This window comes from Bombina bombina, chromosome 5, assembly GCF_027579735.1.
Source record: "Bombina bombina isolate aBomBom1 chromosome 5, aBomBom1.pri, whole genome shotgun sequence".
Classification (NCBI taxonomy): domain Eukaryota; kingdom Metazoa; phylum Chordata; class Amphibia; order Anura; family Bombinatoridae; genus Bombina; species Bombina bombina.
In genome coordinates, this window is record NC_069503.1 from 513,998,912 (window position 1) to 514,017,714 (window position 18,803).

Genomic DNA, 18,803 nt, shown 5'->3' on the forward strand with positions numbered 1-18,803 from the left:
TCTGAGGGTGAATTGTCAGATTCTGATACTGTAGTGACCAATTCTGCAGATTCAGAGGATATTAATTTCAGATTTAAGTTAGAACACCTTTGAGTACTTTGCTACTTTGGAAGAATCTGACTTGTCTGTTGCGGAGAATCCAAAGAGGTCTAGTAAACTTAATAGGGTATTTGATGTACACTCATCTGTTAACATTTTTCCAGTTCCTTACCGTATGGAAGATATCATAACTCAGGAATGGGATAAACCAGGGATTCCTTTCTCCCTGTCCCCTGTTTTTAAAAATGATGTTTCCTGTTGCTGGCTCTATTCGTGACTCATGGCGCACTGTGCCGAAGGTAGAGGGAGCTATCTCTACTCTTACCAAGAGAAAAACTATTCCTATTGAAGATAGTTGTTTTTTCAAGGATCCCATGGATAAGAAGCTTGAGTCTTTTTTGAAGAAGATGTATGTACATCAGGGATTACAGTGACAACCTGTTGCTAGTATTGCTACAGTTTCGGGGGCAGCTTCTAATCGGTGCGATAATTTATCTAATCTCATCTTGAAAGAGACTACTGTAGAGGAGATCCAAGATAGGATCGAGGCTCTAAAGCTAGCCAATACCTTTATTTGTGATGCCAACATGCAAGTTATTAGACTGGGAGCTAAGATTTCTGGTTTCACTATTTTAGCTCGCAGGGCTCTGTGGATAAAAAGTCTTGGTCTGTGGATGTCACATCCAAGTCCAAGCTTTTATCTTTGCCTTATAAGGGTAAAACCTTGTTTGGTCCAGGTCTCGCTGAAATAATTTCCGATATTACAGGTGGAAAGGGCTCTTTCCTACCTCAGGATAAAAAGAATAGGCCTAAGTGTCGCCAGAATTTTAATTTTCGTTCCTTTCGTAACTTTAAGGGACACAAGTCTTCAATCCAAGTCTTCTTGGAGGTCCAGTTAGCCTTGGAATAAAGGATAGCAAGCCAAGAAGCCTTCCACTGATCCTAAATCAGTATGAAGGGATCGCCCCCGATGCTGTATTGGATCAAGTATGGGGCAGGCTTTCTTTCTTCCGGCAGGCTTGGATACGCAATGTCCCAGATCCTTGGGCCATAGACATAGTTTCCCATGGTTACAGAATAGGATTCAAATCTTGTCCTCCCAGAGGCAGATTACATTTGTCACGGTTATCTGTGGACCAGATAAAGAGGGAGGCTTTCTTAAACTGCGTAAAGGACCTATCTACCCTGGGAGTGATTGTTCCAGTTCTTCTAGAGGAACAGGGTCTAGGATTCTATTCAAATCTTGTTGTAGTTCCCAAAAAGGAGGGCACATTCCGTACCATACTGGACCTAAAGTGTCTCAACCAATTCCTCAGAGTTTCGTCCTTCAAAATGGAGACCATACGTTCCATTCTTTCTTTGGTGCAAGAGGGCAAACTCATGACGACCATAGATCTGAAGGACACGTATCTTCATGTTTCCATTTACAGGGATCATTATCAGTATCTGAGGTTTGTCTTTCTGGACAAACATTTCCAGTTTGTTGCCCTTCCTTTTGGCCTTGCTACAGCTCACAGAATTTTCACCAAGGTTCTGGGGGCTCTTCTGGCAGTGTTCAGATCCCAGGGCATTGCTGTGGACGACATCTTAGTTCAAGCGCCATCTTTTCATCTGGCAAGATCTCATACAGAGATGTTGTTGTCTATTCTACTTTCCCACGGTTGGAAAGTGAATCTGGGGAAGAGTTCCCTTGTACCAGATACCAGGTGACTCAATGCATGGAGGTGATTGGTCTGATGGTTGTTTCCATGGACATCATTCCTTTTGCTCGGTTCTATCTGCGACCTCTGCAACTATGCATGCTCAGTAAGTGGAACGGGGACCACTCAGATCTCTCGCAGAGGATACATCTTCCTTAGGCCTTCCTGGTTGATCGGGACCACGGACGCCAGCCTGTTTGGCTGGGGAGCAATTTGGAGTTCCCTAAAAACACAGGGTATGTTGACTCCAGGGGAGTCGTCTCTTCCAATAAACATCTTGGAATTGAGAGCGATCTTCAATGTTTTGATAGCTTGACCTCAACTAGCTGTGGTCCGTTTTATCAGATTCCAGTCGGACAACATCACCTCGGTGGCTTACATCAACCTCCATGGGGGAACTCGGAGTTCCTTAGCAATGATAGAGGTGTCTCGCATTCTCCAGTGGGCGAGTCTCACAATTGTCATCTCTCTGCTATCCACATCCCAGGAGTGGACAGCTGGGAAGCGGATTTTCTGAGTAGACAGACTTTTCATCCAGGATAATCACAGGTGGGGGGTTCCGGAGTTGGATCTGATGGCGTCTCGTCAAAACGCCAAGTTTCCAAAGTATGGTTCAAGGTCAAGAGATCCTCAAGCCATTCTGGTAGATGCTCTGGCGGTTCCTTGGAACTTCAATCTAGCATACCTGTTTCCTCCATTTGCTCTCCTTCCATGAGTCATTGCTCGCATCAAGCAGGAGAGAGCCTCTGTGATTCTAATAGCTACTGCATGGCCTCGCAGGATCTGGTTTGCGGATCTGGTGATGATGTCATCTCTTCCGCCCTGGAGGTTACCTCTGAGGAAGGACCTTCTTCTTCAGGGTCCCTTCCTTCATCCAAATCTGGTTTCTCTGAAGCTGACTGCTTGGAGATTGAATGTCTAGTTTTGGTTAGACTTGGCTTCTCTGAGAAAGTCATAGATACTATGCTTCAGGCTTGTAAACCGGTTACTCGTAGAATTTACCATAGGGTATGGTGTAAATACTTTTATTGTTGTGATTCAAATGGTTTTTCTTGGAACAAAGTAAGGGTTCCTCGAATTTTGGCTTTTTCTTCAGGAGGGCCTAGAGAAAGGTTTGTCAGTCAGTACTCTGAAGGGTCAGATTTCTTTACTGTCCTTTTGCATAAACCTCTGATAGTTCTGACAGATGTTCAGTCTTTTGTTCAGGCCTTGGTCAGAATTAGACCTGTGTAAACCTGTTGCTCCTCCCCGGAGCCTTAATCTTGTTCTTAAAATTTTGCAGCAGGCTCCATTCGAGCCGATGCATTCTGTTGATATTAAATTACTATCTTTAAAGATTTTGTTTCTCATTGCTATTTCTTCTGCTCACAGAGTATCCAAACTTTCGGCTCTGCAGTGTGATTTCCCTAACCTTATTTTTCATCCTGATAAGGCGGACCTCCATTCTAAGCTGGGATTTCTCCATAAGGTAGTGTCGGATCGCAATATTAATCAGGAAATAGTTTTTCCCTCTTTTTGTCCCAATCCTTCTTCCCAGAAGGAACGTCTTTTGCATAACTTGGATGTTGTGCGTGCTTTAAAATTTTACCTTCAAGCAACTAAAGATTTTCGGCAGACTTCTGCCCTGTTCGTTGTTTTCTCTAGTAAGCGTAGGGGTCAGAAGGCCACTTCTACCACTCTTTCTCTCTGGTTGAGAAGGGTTATCTATTTAGCTTATGAGACAGCGGGACAACAGCCTCCTGAGAGAATTACGGCTCATTCTACTAAAGCTGTCTCTTCTTCCTGGCCCTTCAAAAATGAAGATCGGGGGGGGGCAAATTTGCAAGGCGGCCACATGGTCCTCTATTCATACCTTTTCCAAATGTGATACTTTTCCCTTAGCTGAGGCTTCTTTTGGGAGAATAGTTCTTCAAGCTGTGGTGCGTTCGGTTTAGGTCCGCCTGTTTTGTTCTCCTTCCCTTTTGTTCTGTGTCCTCTAGCTTGGGTATTGGTCCCCACTAGTAATTGGAATGATTCATGGACTCTCCATGCCATAGGAAAGAAAACAAAATGTATGCTTACCTGATAAATGTATTTATTTCCAGGCATGGATAGTCCACGAAAACCTCAGGCAAAAGAAAACCGCACTATTATACCCTCCCTCCTCCTTTCTGGTCACTGGAAATAGCATGGTCTCACCGCTGGCGGGGAGATTGCACTATTAATAATGCAAACCCCATAGAAAGACCAGGGTGAGTTGCTGGTCTTTAAAGGGTTACATATTTCTATACCATGAGCTATCATATTAATTCCTGTTATAATTAATATGTATGTTATAATGTATTTATATTGCACACTTTCTTAGGCAAAGGCACCTAATGAATATGTTTAAGAATTCACATTATGTACATATATGAATCTGTGATTGGCTGATGGATTTCACATGATGCAGGGAAATAAATTGAAACTTCCAAAGTTTTAAAAAAAAAATCTACTGCTTTTTTTGAAATTCAAAGTAAATGTTATTGCATTGTTTGTTTATTATGCATTTGTTGATTAGGCAACCTTTAAGGGAGAAAATGAGATCATATGTTGACACAATTTCAAATGAGTCAAGAAAAGCAATAATGCATAAGAGCAAAGGATTAGGGCTTTAACGTGTGAAAAAAGAACTAAAGCAGGGCTCGACAAAACCAGGAGCCAGGATGCCACGGTCTCCTAGAATTTTACCCCTGGATCCTATATTTGTGGGTTATTCTCCATATATCTATATACAAATACCACTCTCTGGCTCCTAAACATATTGTCTGGCTCCTAAACATATTTACTTGCTCCTAAATTTTAAACAGATTTGTCAACCACTGGACTAGAGATAAAACATATATTTTCATAGCATTTTAAATCAAGTAGGAAGTGGGATTATTACATGACTCTGATGGTTATGAAATGGATGTATCTCCTGTTTTATAGCGATGCTGTTAAATAATACATAAGCCAAGAGGTAACATGTTGTTTTTTATGTTTCTAGCTCCGATTGAACATAGAGAAGTATGAAAATCTATTATCTGAACGTGCAGTACAGTTTCGAGCCATCCAGAGACTTCTTTTAACACGTTTCAAAGATAAGACTCCTACTCCTTTGCAGAATTTGGACACTTTGTTGGATGGTACCTACAGGCAGGTAAGAATTTCTTCTTAACTTATCAAAGAAAAGAAAAAAAAAGATCTGTGATTCAATGGAGACAGCTTAAACAATGGGGACTGCAGCTATCGTTGTATTTGAAGCCAGATCAGTGTTGCTATGGGAGGTTCAAGAGGGAAGTAGGAAGGCATGTAGATGGTCTATCGCAAGAGGGAGAAGGGAGGGGAGGATTCCTACACTACGGTAATGTGTGTTGGAAAGGGAGGCATAGGTCACTACCAGGCACACCCTTTGTCCTGCTGTTGATGTGACAGGCAGAACAGTGGCGTAACTACCAAGGTCACAGGTGGGATTGGGTCCTAGAGGTCCGCCACTCAGGTGGTCCAGCAGGTGTGACCTGGGCTGGCCCTGGAGTTCTGCCACTGTGCAGGTCTCCCCAGCCTCTGATACAGATCTGGCCCCTCGCACAGACCAGCCTCCCCCTTTCCGGCCTCCGGTATGGAGCTGACCCCTAGTTACTTTTAGACTAATTATATTTTACATGTAGTGATTGTCACAGACTTTGTCACTGCCTTTCGCCCAGATTTCTGCCACTTCTAGTCTCAGCTTTCCTCTGGAGTTGACACAGCATGGTAAGTGACATGTTAGGGTGAGGACAAGTTTGAGGTTAGAGAGTTAGAAAGTGGACAGAGTAATACTAAGCCGTATCCCTCCTCCATTCTGACTTTTACTTCCCAGAGAGCAGGGATCATTTAAAGGGAATTCTAAGAAGATAAATAGCACGGCTAAAATTAGAGGTAATAAATATAGGCTGGAGGCAAATTAATTTATCCTCATGTTACATTTATTTCCATCAATATTTTCAAAGCAATATAAATGTGTATTAATAATGGGAATGTGTACTTTGTGCTTGTCCAACCTAATGCCCAACGTAATACCACCATCCACTGAGTTTTACTTTCCCAGATTGTGTTTGAACCATGGATGCATTTTGTAGCATTGGTGACTAGGTGCCTTCCCATGCTGATTATATGTAGCGCATTGTTGCATGATAATATAATGAATCTGCATTTGTGAACTTACACTCCTCAACCTCTCTCCATTTGTAACACTACCCACATTTATATCTCGTACATAAAGCTGGAATCAAATAAAATAACTGATTTCTGCTCACTGGGAGGGTTGAATTGTGTTTCTGGGTGTATATGTTATTTTCATATGTCCTGACAAAGCATAAGTATTTTTTTATTTTAATTAATACAATTTCTATCCTATAAATGAAAAAAAATGTAAACGCTGGTCTGTAAATCAATGTGATGCATACACAAGGTAAAACTATCTCTCCGGCCTTCTATTGCACAGAATATGTATCCCATTCAGTCTCCTGTATTCCTGAATACAATTTTAATTAATGGGACATTGTACTGTAATTTAAAAAAAATTCTCTTTAATTTGCTCCTACTGATATATTTTACCCGCTGGAAAGTATTAAAGGGATATTAATTAGTAAATAAATAGTAAATATAATTATGTACAGGTATGTGTCACACAATACATTCTGTGAAATAGGACGTTATGTGATTTGGACGTTGTGTGAACACCATAGTATATACATACTTAGCAAAGGCTGGCAAGGTAATACTGTACAGTATATGGGTTAAGTAAAATATAATGTAAAAATACTGTATAATGTACATAGGCTGATATGTAATTTGTACTTCCCACAATAACTTTATGTACAAAATAATACACTGTATAGCTGTATGTACAGTAAATTATTTCTATAAACTAAAGTAACCACAGACGTATATGCGGTCGGATGTTGCCCAAACAGACGCTATGTGGCGCATATCTGTATTCAAAGCAAAGATTAGCCTGGGAATACTTTGTTGATGAATGGGGAAGTGTGGAGGGTGAGGGGGGCCTCACTACACTACAGAATAAAAATACCCCCCCCAGACTGCACACTGGCATATTATCAGTAACAAATATGGCAGTGCATGAGTGGGAGGGAGATGGAAGAGAGCTATTTCTGAGGGATTGGGAGGTGGGAGGGTAAGGAGGGATCCCTACACTACAGAAAATAAATAATTAAAAAAACAAAAAACCTAACTGCATACTGACAGACTGGCTGCCAGTACCTAAGATGGTGGAAGGTGATGGTGACCAGTGGGAGGGGGAAGGTAGAGAGCGGTTTCGGAGGGATCAGGGAGGTAGTAGGTGTCAAGTGGAATTGAATAACTCCACTAAGATACATTTTACCCTTAACAGCTTACTGATTTGCACCTTCACTGCCGGGAATTTCAGAGGTGCAGTGCGCAGCTGCAATTATCGTCCGTCTTATTATCAAAAATCAATGGCAAAGCCATGCATGTCCGTCATTTCTGAGCAAATCCTAGATAAACTTGTATAATCATTTGTTTTATGACTGCAGTAATTGTGTGTAAATAATTTTAATTTAAAGTTGATAAAGTTAACTATTTTTTATATGATGGCATTTGGCAGAGAAATGGTCCTACCTTAAGGTAAGTGAATATTAATTTTGCATTGGAAATAAGCTTTACTAAGCAGCAAATCAAACCTATTTTCTGCTGATGGGAACTAGCAAGTTTAAAACAGCTGGAAGTCAGGGTTGTACTTTTGGCTGGGGACTTTTTCATAGCCTCAGAGGAACTGATTGTAGCTCTTATAGGGTGAAGTTCACACTTATGGGATAGGTGTTGTAACACACAGACACTTCCGGAATGGTTGACCGTTTAGGGAGACATTTTCTCTTCCGGTAGCAGAAATCATATCCTACATCTTCTCTGGAGGCACCTGATTGAAGCAAACAAAGCACAGTAGTATCCAGCACAGGAACCCAGGAAGCAGGAGACCGGTGCAAGTAACTGCCAACTTGCTAGTAATGATATAGAAAACAGACAAGGTGGTCTCCTTGCACAAAAAATTCCTTATTTTATTGTATACACAAGGAGCACGGCCCGAAACGTCGTGACTTTGTTTGTTCCTGTTCCTTGTGTATGCAATAAAATAAGGAATTTTTTGCAAGGAGACCACCTTGTCTGTTTTCGGCACCTGATTGAACACTGACCTGGAGTAGCTGGGTTAGAATTGTTGCTTAGTTCAGCTTGCTTCCAGGACAAAATCAGTGTTTATTAAAAGTGAACTAGAAAATTTTGGGCAAAATATACTAATGAAATATATATAATCTCACACCAAGGCAAGCATTTGCATATCCTACACAGGGTATTCACTTTTATCTATTCTCACCATTAGTTATATGAGTTAAATTACAAAAGAATGGGACAAAATTAAAAATGAAAGTATTATACATATTTAAGGGCCAGATTGCGAGTAGATGCTCCTTACTCGCGCGCAAACCCGATTGCATATTCTCATGTGCGCTAACCCGACATGAAAATATGAATATTTCACAGTCCAATGTTCTTAACATAGAAGAATATGTTTGTTCTGTTTATTTATAAATAAATATTTCTATATATATCTGATGGTATTTTGCATAAATATATATATTTATACCTACAGTGTATATATATATATATATATATATATATATATATATATATATATATATATATATAGGCATAGATATATACATATATATATATATATATATATATAAATATAGGGATATCTATATAAAACTACATAGAACATATTCTGATATGTGCAGAACATTAAAAATTAATATTTTCAAAAATATGCTTTAACATGTTTTCCATCTAAAGGGGAGGAGAATCCACGGCGTCATTCATTACTTTTGGGAATAAAAAACCTGGCCACCAGGAGGAGGCAAAGACACCCCAGCCAAAGGCTAAAATACCTCCCCCACTCCCCTCATCCCCCAGTCATTCTTTGCCTTTCATCACAGGAGGATTGCAGAGAAGTGCCGAAGATTTGGAGTTGTCTCTTATGGAGGGCAGTACACTTCGAAATGGCACTGGAGTTTTAAGTAGCCCTGAGAGCCTCTCAGTGAGAGCCTGGGTGAAAGTTAGAGTCCGGAGATGCAGGGAGAGTCTATCTGTGAAACCATCCTGACTCATATTAAAAGCTCCACAAGCAATCAGCATTGACAAGTTTTGCTGCCTGCTTTCAGGAGCGATGCTTCTACCTGTCACACTTGAAGGACCGTGTTCCTGTTTCATGGCATAGATTCTGGTAAGATCTGATTTCATTTTTTATGCATAATGATAACACAGAAGACAGGGTCACAGTGTGGTGCCTTTTATCTTATGGAATCAAGGGTTAATATTCCTGGTAAGGGGATTATTGAACAGGGGGGTTTATACGTGATATTGTTTATTGTGTGATTTCTGCATTGTGTGTGAGATAAGGCTCTGGCAATGGTGGAACTTTCAGGTTGACTTCCGGGAGTAAATGTGCAGCCAATTTTGGCACGTGTTCTCCTTAGTGCAGGGGTGGTCCTGCGAGGCATTCCATGTGACCGGTTGCTGTCTCCACTTCCTCTGTTGATCAGCGGTGCAGGAGATGAAGCGGTTTCTGTAGTCCGGGTCATAGGAGATGGTGAGTGCCCTGGCCATTGGAGGTATAAAGGTGCCTGTTTATCTAGCCCATAATAAAAGCGCAAGCTATGGAGGACTCTGGTGCCTTGATAAAGTTGAGACATCTAAAAATAAAGGGATGTCTAGTACTACTCAGCCGTCCACCTCTGAGGGTTCCCCGTCCCGTGTGGTGCATTCCCTGCTTTCATCTCCGAGTGCACATGCAGCGCCCAAGGGTCCAACCATTACTCCTACGGGAGAGATTCGTTGGCCATCAGATTTTGCGGATCAACTGCAAACGGCGGTATCGAAAGTGATCCATGCCTTACCACGTTCTGCTAAGTGCAAGCGTAGGGCGTATCTTGGCGGCCCGTCCCAGGGGTTGTCTACGTCTATGGAAATATCAGAGGCATTATACGATGATGAGGCCCACTCCGACTCTTCGGAGGAGGCTCCTTCTGGGTCGGAGTCCGGGTCATCTCATCCTCCGGCTGCGGAGGAGCCTGATTTTAGGTTTAGGATAGTAGAATTTGTGCTTTTTGCTGAAGCAAGTGCTGGCTACTCTGGAGGTTCCGAAACCAAAGCTTCCGGAGGAACCTTCGATTCCTAAGCTTGATAAGGTATACGAGGACAGGGTGGTGCCTCAGACCTTCCTGGTTCATGTTAAGATGGCTAACATTACTAAGAATTAATGGGAGCAATTAGGTTCTTCCTTTTCCCCTTCTTCTTCCTTTAAGAAACTGTTCCCCGTCCTGGACTCTCAGATCGAACTGTGGGGGACTGTCCCAAAGGTGGATGATGCAATTTCCACGCTCGCGAAGCGGACAACTATTCCTCTCGAGGATAGTTCATTGTTTAAAGAGCCCATGGATAAAATGTTTGAAAACATGTTAAGGAAAATGTTTCAGAACACAGGGTTTGTTTTTCAACCGACTGTAGCCGTGGTTGCCGGAGCTGCAACATATTGGTGTGAATCCCTGTGTGGTATGGTCGAGTGTGAGAGTTCCAACGATGAGATACAGGATAAGATTAATGCGTTGAGGGTCGCCAATTCTTTCATTTGTGACGCCAATATGCAAATTATTCGCCTGAACGCAAAGGTTTCAGGATTCTCCGTTTTAGTTTGCAGGGCTGTATGGCTAAAATCTTGGTCTGTGGACATGACCTCTAAGTCGAGACTGTTGTCTCTGCCTTTTCAAGGAAAGATTCTGTTCGGTCCAGGATTGGATTCAATCATATCAACGGTTACGGGAGGCAAGGGAGCTTTCCTACTGCAGGATAAGAAGTCTAAGCCTAAAGGATCTACTTTTTGTCCCTTTCGTGCGGACAAGGCACAGCACCTGCAGCCCCCACAAAAGCGGATCAATCCAAGGGAACTTGGAAGCCTGCTCAGTCTTGGAACAAGTCCAAGTAGAACAAGAAGCCCGCGAGACAAAATCAGCATGAAGGGGCAGCCCCCGACCGGACTCCGGACCAAGTAGGGGGCAGGTTGTCTCTCTTCTCTGAAGCCTGGTTGCAGGACGTTCAGGACCCTTGGGTTCTGGAGGTTGTCGCCCAGGGTTACAGGATAGGATTCAGGTCCCATCCGCCATGGGGCAGATTTCTCCTGTCAAACCTGTCTTCAAGATCGGAAAAGAGAGAGAAAAGAGGCCTTTATAGGATGTGTGAGGGATATCTCCTCTCTAGGTGTTATTGTACCAGTACCCCAAGCAGAAAGGGGTCTAGGGTACTATTCAAATCTTTTTGTGTTTCCAAAGAAGGAGGGCATGTTCCGCCCGATTCTGGGTCTAAAGTGTTTAAACAAGTGTCTGGATGTTCCATCGTTCAAAATGGAAATGATCAGATTGATTCTGCCCCTAGTTCAAGAAGGGCAGTTCATGATGACAATAGACTTGAAGGATGCATACCTTCATGTTCCAATTCACAGGGACCACTTCAAGTTCCTAAGATTTGCGTTTCTGGACCAGCACTTCCAGTTTGTGGCCCTTCCTTTTCGGACTGGCGACGGCCCCAAAGATCTGGGGGCGCTACTTGCAGTGACCAGATCCAGGGGCATTTCTGTGGTGCCCTATTTGGACGACATCCTAGTCCAGGCGCGGTCGTTCAGCCTCGCAGAGGTTGGAAGATCAACTCAGGAAAGAGTTCCCTGGTTCCTAGCAACAGGGTGGAGTTCCTGGGCACGATAATAGACTCTATGTCCATGAAAATATTTAAAAAGAAAGAGTAGATACCGCTGAGATTCAAAGTTAAAATAATAATTCTTTATTCAGCAACAAATTAAAACATGGAGAGCATCCGTGATAAAAAAAAAATCAAGAGAGCATAGCACCAACTGCTAACATGTTTTGGCTGTCAGGCCCTAATCATAGCATAAGGCGCTAAAGTGAACATAGGTGTTTAAAAAGGTTTAACCCATTTCTGATAGGATAAAAGAAAACAGGTACGCCCTCAATTGAGGTAAGAACTATACAGTATTAAAGAAAACACAACATGAAGACACGCTCAAAATACATACAAAATATATGCAATATATATTGCATATATTATTATTTTTACTTTGAATCTCAGCGGTATCTACTCTTTCTTTTTGGATATTTGTACCAGCACTTTGGTTTCGCTTATCTCCTGGGATGTTTGCAGGTGCTGGGCAAGTGTAGCATCCTTTCCCCTCCACCAACACGTCACCTCTGACGTCATCGCCCTGTGCTAGCCGAGTCCGGAGGCGTTACTGGAGCTCACGACCGGGATACTTCTGATGCATTACGTTTAGTGAGGCTTCTGGCTGGTCCGAGACACAGTCTGACCCCAAGGTTACGTGAAGCTGCTCCCACACGCTCTGATGATCCGGTGAAGACGCACAGAGGATTTTCAGGTATTGAAGTTGCCTTGTTTATGGATAGTGGGGAACAACTTTAAGAGGTTGTGGAGGTACACTGCTAAGTCCCGGTTTTCACAGTGACTTTGGGATTTATACCATTTGAATATATTTACTGATACTCCGACAGACACTTCTCTTCTTTCATGAAAATATTTCTCACAGATCAACGACGCAGGAAGATTGCGTCCACCTGTTTTACCCTTCAGTCCTCCTCAAGCCCTTCGGTGGCTCCGTGTATGGAGATAATCGGGCTCATGGTCTCCAGCATTGATGTCATCCCCTTCCCCAGGTTCCATCTCATCTTCAATTGTGCATGTTGAGACAGTGGAACGGCGTTCATTCAGCGGATATCCATTGATGCTCGAACCAGGGACATTCTCTCTTGGTGGATCCGTCCGCAGCATCTGTTCCTTGGGACATCCTTCTTGAGACCGTCCTGGGAGATTGTGACCACAGACGAGAGTCTCGCAGGATGGGGAGCTGTTTGGGGTGCCGGGATGGCACAAGGAAAATGGACCCGGGAGGAGTCTCTCCTTCTGATAAATATTCTGGAACTTCGAGCAATTTACAATTCTCTGAGTGCGTGGCCTTCTCTCTGTTTGGCTTCATCAGATTCCAGATCGACAACATTACCTCGGTAGCTTACATCAACCATCAGGGGGGTAGGAGGAGCACCCTGGCAATGAGGGAGGTGTCTCGGATTTTGTAGGGGGCAGTATCCCACAGCTGCTCACTTTCAGTGATCCACATTCTAGGTGTGGACAACTGTGAAGCGGACTTTCTCAGCAGGCAATCCTTCCATCCGGGGGAATGATCTCTTCACACTGAAGTGTTTGCAGAGATTTGTTTCAGATGGGGAACACCGGAGATAGATCTCATGGCGTCCAGACTCAATTGCAAGCTACCCCGATACGGATCGAGATCGAGGGCAGAGCTTATAGTTGCCTTAGCGGTGCCTTGGAGTTTCAGCCTAGCTTACATTTTTCCACCGTTACCACTTCTACCTCGTGTAGTGGCCACGCATCAAACAGGAGCGAGCATCAGCCATCCTGATTAGTTCATCGTGGCCGCAGAGGAAGTGGTGGGGATGTCATCCTCTCCGCCATGGAGGTTACCCTACCGCAGGGATCTACTGGAACAGGGTCCCTTTCAGCATCAAAATCTTGTTTCTCTGAGGCTGACTGCGTGGAGATTGAACACTTAGTCTTAGCCAAGAGAGGTTTTTCTGGGAGTGTGATTGACACTTAAGTTCAGGCAAGGAAAGCCAGTCTTTCATTGCATCTACCATAAGGTGTGGAGGACTTACTTGTCCTCGTGTGAGAAGCATGGATATCCTTGGCACAAGGTGAAGGTATCCAGGATTCTGTCCTTTCTCCAGGAGGGTTTGGAGAAGGGTCTTGCTGCTAGTTCCTTAAAGGGACAGATTTTGGCTTTATCAGTCTTGTTGCACAGGAGACTCGCTGAGCTTCCTGAAATTCAATCTTTCGTTCAGACTCTGTCTATAATGAGGCCTGTCTTTAGGCAGTCTGCACCTCCATGGAGCTTAAACTTGCTCCCTATGGTATTGCAGAGGGTTCTGTTTGAGCCTATGCATTCCATTGACAATACGATTCTGTCCCAGAAGGTTATCTTCCTGTTGGCTATTGCATTGGCACGCAGAGTATCTGAGCTTGCTGCCTTGCAATTCGAGCCTCCTTACCTGGTTTTCCATGGGGATAAGGCGGTTCTTCACACCGGTTTGGGGTTTCTTCCCAAGGTGGTGTCTAACCGTAACATCAATCAGGAAATAATTGTTCCTTCTTTGTGTCCTAACCCTTCGTCTTCTAAGGAGAGGTTACTTCATAATCTGGATGTGGTTTGTGCATTGAAGTTCTTTCTTTCAGGCTACAAAGGATTTTAGACAGTCTACATCTCTGTTCGTGGTGTATTCCGGAAAGCGCAAGGGGCAAGGGCCTCTTCTACTTCTTTGTCTTTTTGGTTGAGAAGTTTGATTCACTTGGCCTATGAGACAGCGGGACATAAGCCTCCTCAGAGGATCACAGCTCATTCAACTAGAGCTGTGGCTTAGTCTTGGGCCTTCAAGAATGAGGCCTTTATGGAGCAGATTTGTAAGGCGGCTACTTGGTCCTCCTTACACACTTTTACAAATTTGACGTTTTTGCTTCTGCTTAAGTTGTTTTTGGGAGAATGGTTTTACAGGCTGTGGTGCCCTCAGATTAGGGTCCGCCTTTTTTACCCTCCCGGTTTCATTCAGTGTCCTCTAAAGCTTGGGTATATGTTTCCCAAAAGTAATGAATGAAGTTGTGGAGTCTCCTCCCCTTTAGATGGAAAACATAAATAATGCTTACCTGATAATTTAATTTCCATCGTGGGGAGGAGAGTCCACGGCTTCCGCCCGTAACTCCGGTGGGCGAACCTAAATTTAATTTATCTTCTGTCACCTTTTATACCCTGAGGGGAATGCCTGGGGGATGAGGGGAGTGAGGGAGGTATTTAAGCCTTTGGCTGGGGTGTCTTTGACTCCTCCTGGTGGCCAGGTTCTTTATTCCCAAAAGTAATGAATGAAGCCGTGGACTCTCTTCCCCACGATGGAAATGACATTATCAGGTAAGCATAATGTATGTTTTTGTCTAATTAACTGCAAAGGGCTCCAATACACTTTTATATATATATATATATATATATATATATATATATATATATATATATATATATATTGTGTGTGCGTGTGTACATATGAATTTATGTGTTTATATGTCTATATGTGTTTGTAAATACATATATACATATATAAATACATAAGTACACACACATAAACACACACATATATTCATTATTCATATGTATCCCTTTTTAAAGCGGCAATATCGTCAGCCTACATATAAATCTTTAGACATGTATTTGTATGTATGTCAATGTTAAAGCCCTGAGACCTTATAACTTTTTTGTGCAATTTTGTTTTGTAATAATTTTTATTAGATGGTGTTGTTATAAGTGTAACTGTAACTTTTTTGTTTCATGAAACACTTAACCAGAGCTCTGAGGATGCTGTAATCATTCTAGCGTAAATCATAATTGTGCTTAATCGCTCACGTTTACTTTCAACTCATAATACCAGCGGTAAACCTGACTAGCGCAAACACCCATGATAAATCCCTTATTGCTTGCGCTTAACTGTTAGCTCCCCACTAGTAATCTGGCCCTAAATTTTTTATATCACAGATTCAATGTGTTTAATGTTCCTTTTAAAGACACAGTTTTTTGTTAAAACATAAATACATTTATTATAAAAACAACTTCTTTACTCATAACTTTAATTTGAAAGCTTTACAGTTAAAAAATAAAAAAAAAGTTTTTTTGTTTTTTTTTTTAATCAAAAGAAACAATGGAAAAGGGCCATAGATTAAAAAATAATTGATACAGGAAAATATTTTGGGCCTATCTTATTTCCTTCCCTTTTATTCATCAATAACATGGCTGTCTCTTACATGCTAACCACCTGTTTAATAAGTGAAATACTTGCGAGATTTATTTGCACCTGCCTTCCTTCTTGTCATATTTAATCAAAATGGCCAATCACAGTGAAAGAATTCCCAGTAAGCATGGATTTATGAGATCCTCTGAAAACTATTTCCAAAACAATATCCTTTCATTATTGTGGGAATAGGCTTAAGTAGTGGGACTGTGGGATCATAAAATCACTGTTTATTGCAAATCTGATAGCTCAATAATAGTGTCCAGTATTAACTTTAACTTGTCTTCCCAGTGCAGATTTTGTATGCTATTTATTAACTTTAAAAACAAAGACTAATAAAGTTTTTACATTTTCCAAGAAATGTAAAAGGGAATCACCCAGTCAACTCCCATGATTGAATGGGTATCTTATGTGAGCTCAGTTTTACAATATAAATCAATATAAATCACAAAAGTGTAGCCCTTTTTTCATTAAACCTTTAAAGGATATACAATTCATAGGATAAATAATTGATTACTGGTATAAGTGGACTAACCACTCTCTATCACCCTCCATTGCCCTTTTTTTTAATAACAAAACTACACAGGAACAAATTTAAATAATTTACTGCTATAATAGTACAGTTCCATATCTGATATACATATTTTTTTTTCCCCCAAGACATCATTTTGTGTACATAAAATATTTGTTGTAAGTAGAATTGTAGAAGTTTTCCATATTAATATTATACTTATGCATACACAAAATATTGTCACTAGAAAGAAATGCCTTTGCTAACAAAAATTTAGCTGGGTATATAGTGCAATGTGTATGTGTATATATGTATGTATATGTATATATATATATATATATATATATATATACAGTATGTGTGTGTGTATATGTGTATATATATGTATATATATATATATGTGTGTGTGTGCGTGTATATATATATATATATATATGTAGATATGTGTGTGTGTGTGTATGTATTAGGGTTGCACCGATACAGATACTAGTATCGGTATCGGTACCGATACCAAGTATTTGCATGAGTACTTGTACTCGTCTAAATGCACCGATACTTAAACCGATACCTCCACTTCCTACCCATATGCTATCTTGTGACGTTTTTTCAAACTGCATGTTCCCATTTCATTTTAAACTGGAGAGGAGACTAAACTAAAAATTGTTTACTATTGTTCTGCCAATACAAATTGTTGTTATTTGTATTATTGTAGGAGAGATCACTGTACCTCGTTCAGACAAACCCCTGAAGTACTGGGCAGTTAATAAACTGAGATTTCTAGTACTGGCTAAAATGGCCCAAAAATATATTTCTGCCCCATGCAGTAGTGTGGAAAGTGAAAGACTGTTCAACTTAGAGTTGAACCTCCTTACTAATAGCTGAACATGCAGAGATGCTTCTGTTCTGTTCCTTAAAGGGACAGTCAACACCAGAATTTTTGTTGTTTAAAAAGATAGATAATCCCTTTATTACCCATTCCCCAGTTTTGCATAACCAACACAGTTATATTAATACACTTTTTACCTCTGTGACTAACTGGTATCTGGTTCAGCCTGATGAAATGACCCGTATGTCGAGAAACGCGTTGCTGTTTGCCATTTGTTTTTAATCAACTCAATAAACACGAGTTTTTATCCGTATCACTTCTTGCTCTTCATTATCCTGATCTATCATCCTGATTGGTCTACTGACCTGCCTGTTCTAACGTGAAGCCTGGCATTGGCTACTCTTGGAACAGTTCTGACGTCCAATGCTGACTCTCTGCGGCCGCTGATTGGCTGAACGTACCCTGTGACCTGACATCTCCACGCACTGTTGTGTTTGTCTGTCGGGCGACTAAAAGTCCCATCCCGCTCAACTAGGCATCCTCATATGCCGCTATCCTTGTGAGTATATTTCATCACGGGCTGTCTCATTGTTTGCTTTATCTGGTGGTATCGATACTGTCCCATGAGGCGCCTCTCTCTTTCTCTTTGAACTGGTATCTAAGCATCTTCTGACCACCCCTAATCACATGACTTTTAGTTATTATCTATTGACTTGCATTTTAGCCAATTAGTGCAGTGTCTGCCACTAGCCACGGGTGTGATTACAATGTTATCTATATGGCTGACATGAACTAGCTCTCCCCTGCTGTGAAAAGCTAATAAAAAAGAGGTGGCCTTCAAGGGCTTAAAAATTATCATATGAGCCTTCCTAGGTTTGCTTTCAAATAGAATACCAAGAGAACAAAGAAAAATTGTTGATAAAAGTAAATTGGAAAGTTGTTTAAAATGACATGCCCTATTTGAAAAAAGAAAGTTTTTTTTGGACTTGACTGTCCCTTTAAAAAGAACTTGCCACTAAGTTTTGAAAAACTATTCTTATTGCTTGATTGCCATTTTTACTGCTAGTTCTCATCTTGCACAATTATGTTCAAAACATACTGTACTCTGAGGAACAACCATACCCCTAGATTATATAATTGCAGGAAGAGTACTCATAGGACAAATTAAGTTAATTCAAATGAACACTCATCCTGCAATTATAGGACTAGATTTAGATTACATTTGATTGGTAAGCTTTACCAATGCTCTGTTCAAATTTCCAATTCCATAGACTTTAATGGAGTAGGGCATGTAATGAGATCATTGGTAAAGCTTGCCAGTCAAATGTAATATAGCCCATAGTGTTATTCCCCATGATTAAACAGTGCACTGTTCTATTTTTTACTGTATTGTACTTTTGGTTGGTTGTAATTTTATATTTGTTATTTATTGCTGTTATTAATATATTTTATTGTAGTATTTTTATTTATAAACATGTTCTGTGAACTTTGTGACAAATAAAACTGTTTTATTATTTCATAATGTCTTGAGTTTACAGTCCTTCATAATTATAAAGAAGGAATCTTAAATAGTTAGTCTGTATTGTGCTTGGTAAACTGTCACATGACAGTAAAAAAAAAGTATCGGTAATTGGTATCGGCAAGTATTTGAAAACAAGTATCGGTACTTGTACTCAGTCTTAAAAGAATGGTATCGGTGCAACCCTAGTATGTATATATATATATATATA

At 41.1% G+C, this 18,803-nt stretch overlaps 1 protein-coding gene across 1 annotated transcript in view; it reads left to right on the forward strand.

Annotated features, from left to right (window-relative positions):
* The window catches only part of BBS9 (Bardet-Biedl syndrome 9), a 1,102,055-nt gene that overhangs the window by 670,166 nt on the left and 413,086 nt on the right, over positions 1-18,803 (forward strand). The window contains exon 19 of the mRNA XM_053714434.1: positions 4,747-4,899. Within this exon, the coding sequence (XP_053570409.1) occupies positions 4,747-4,899 (153 nt within the window). The remainder of the gene's footprint in view (positions 1-4,746; positions 4,900-18,803) is intronic.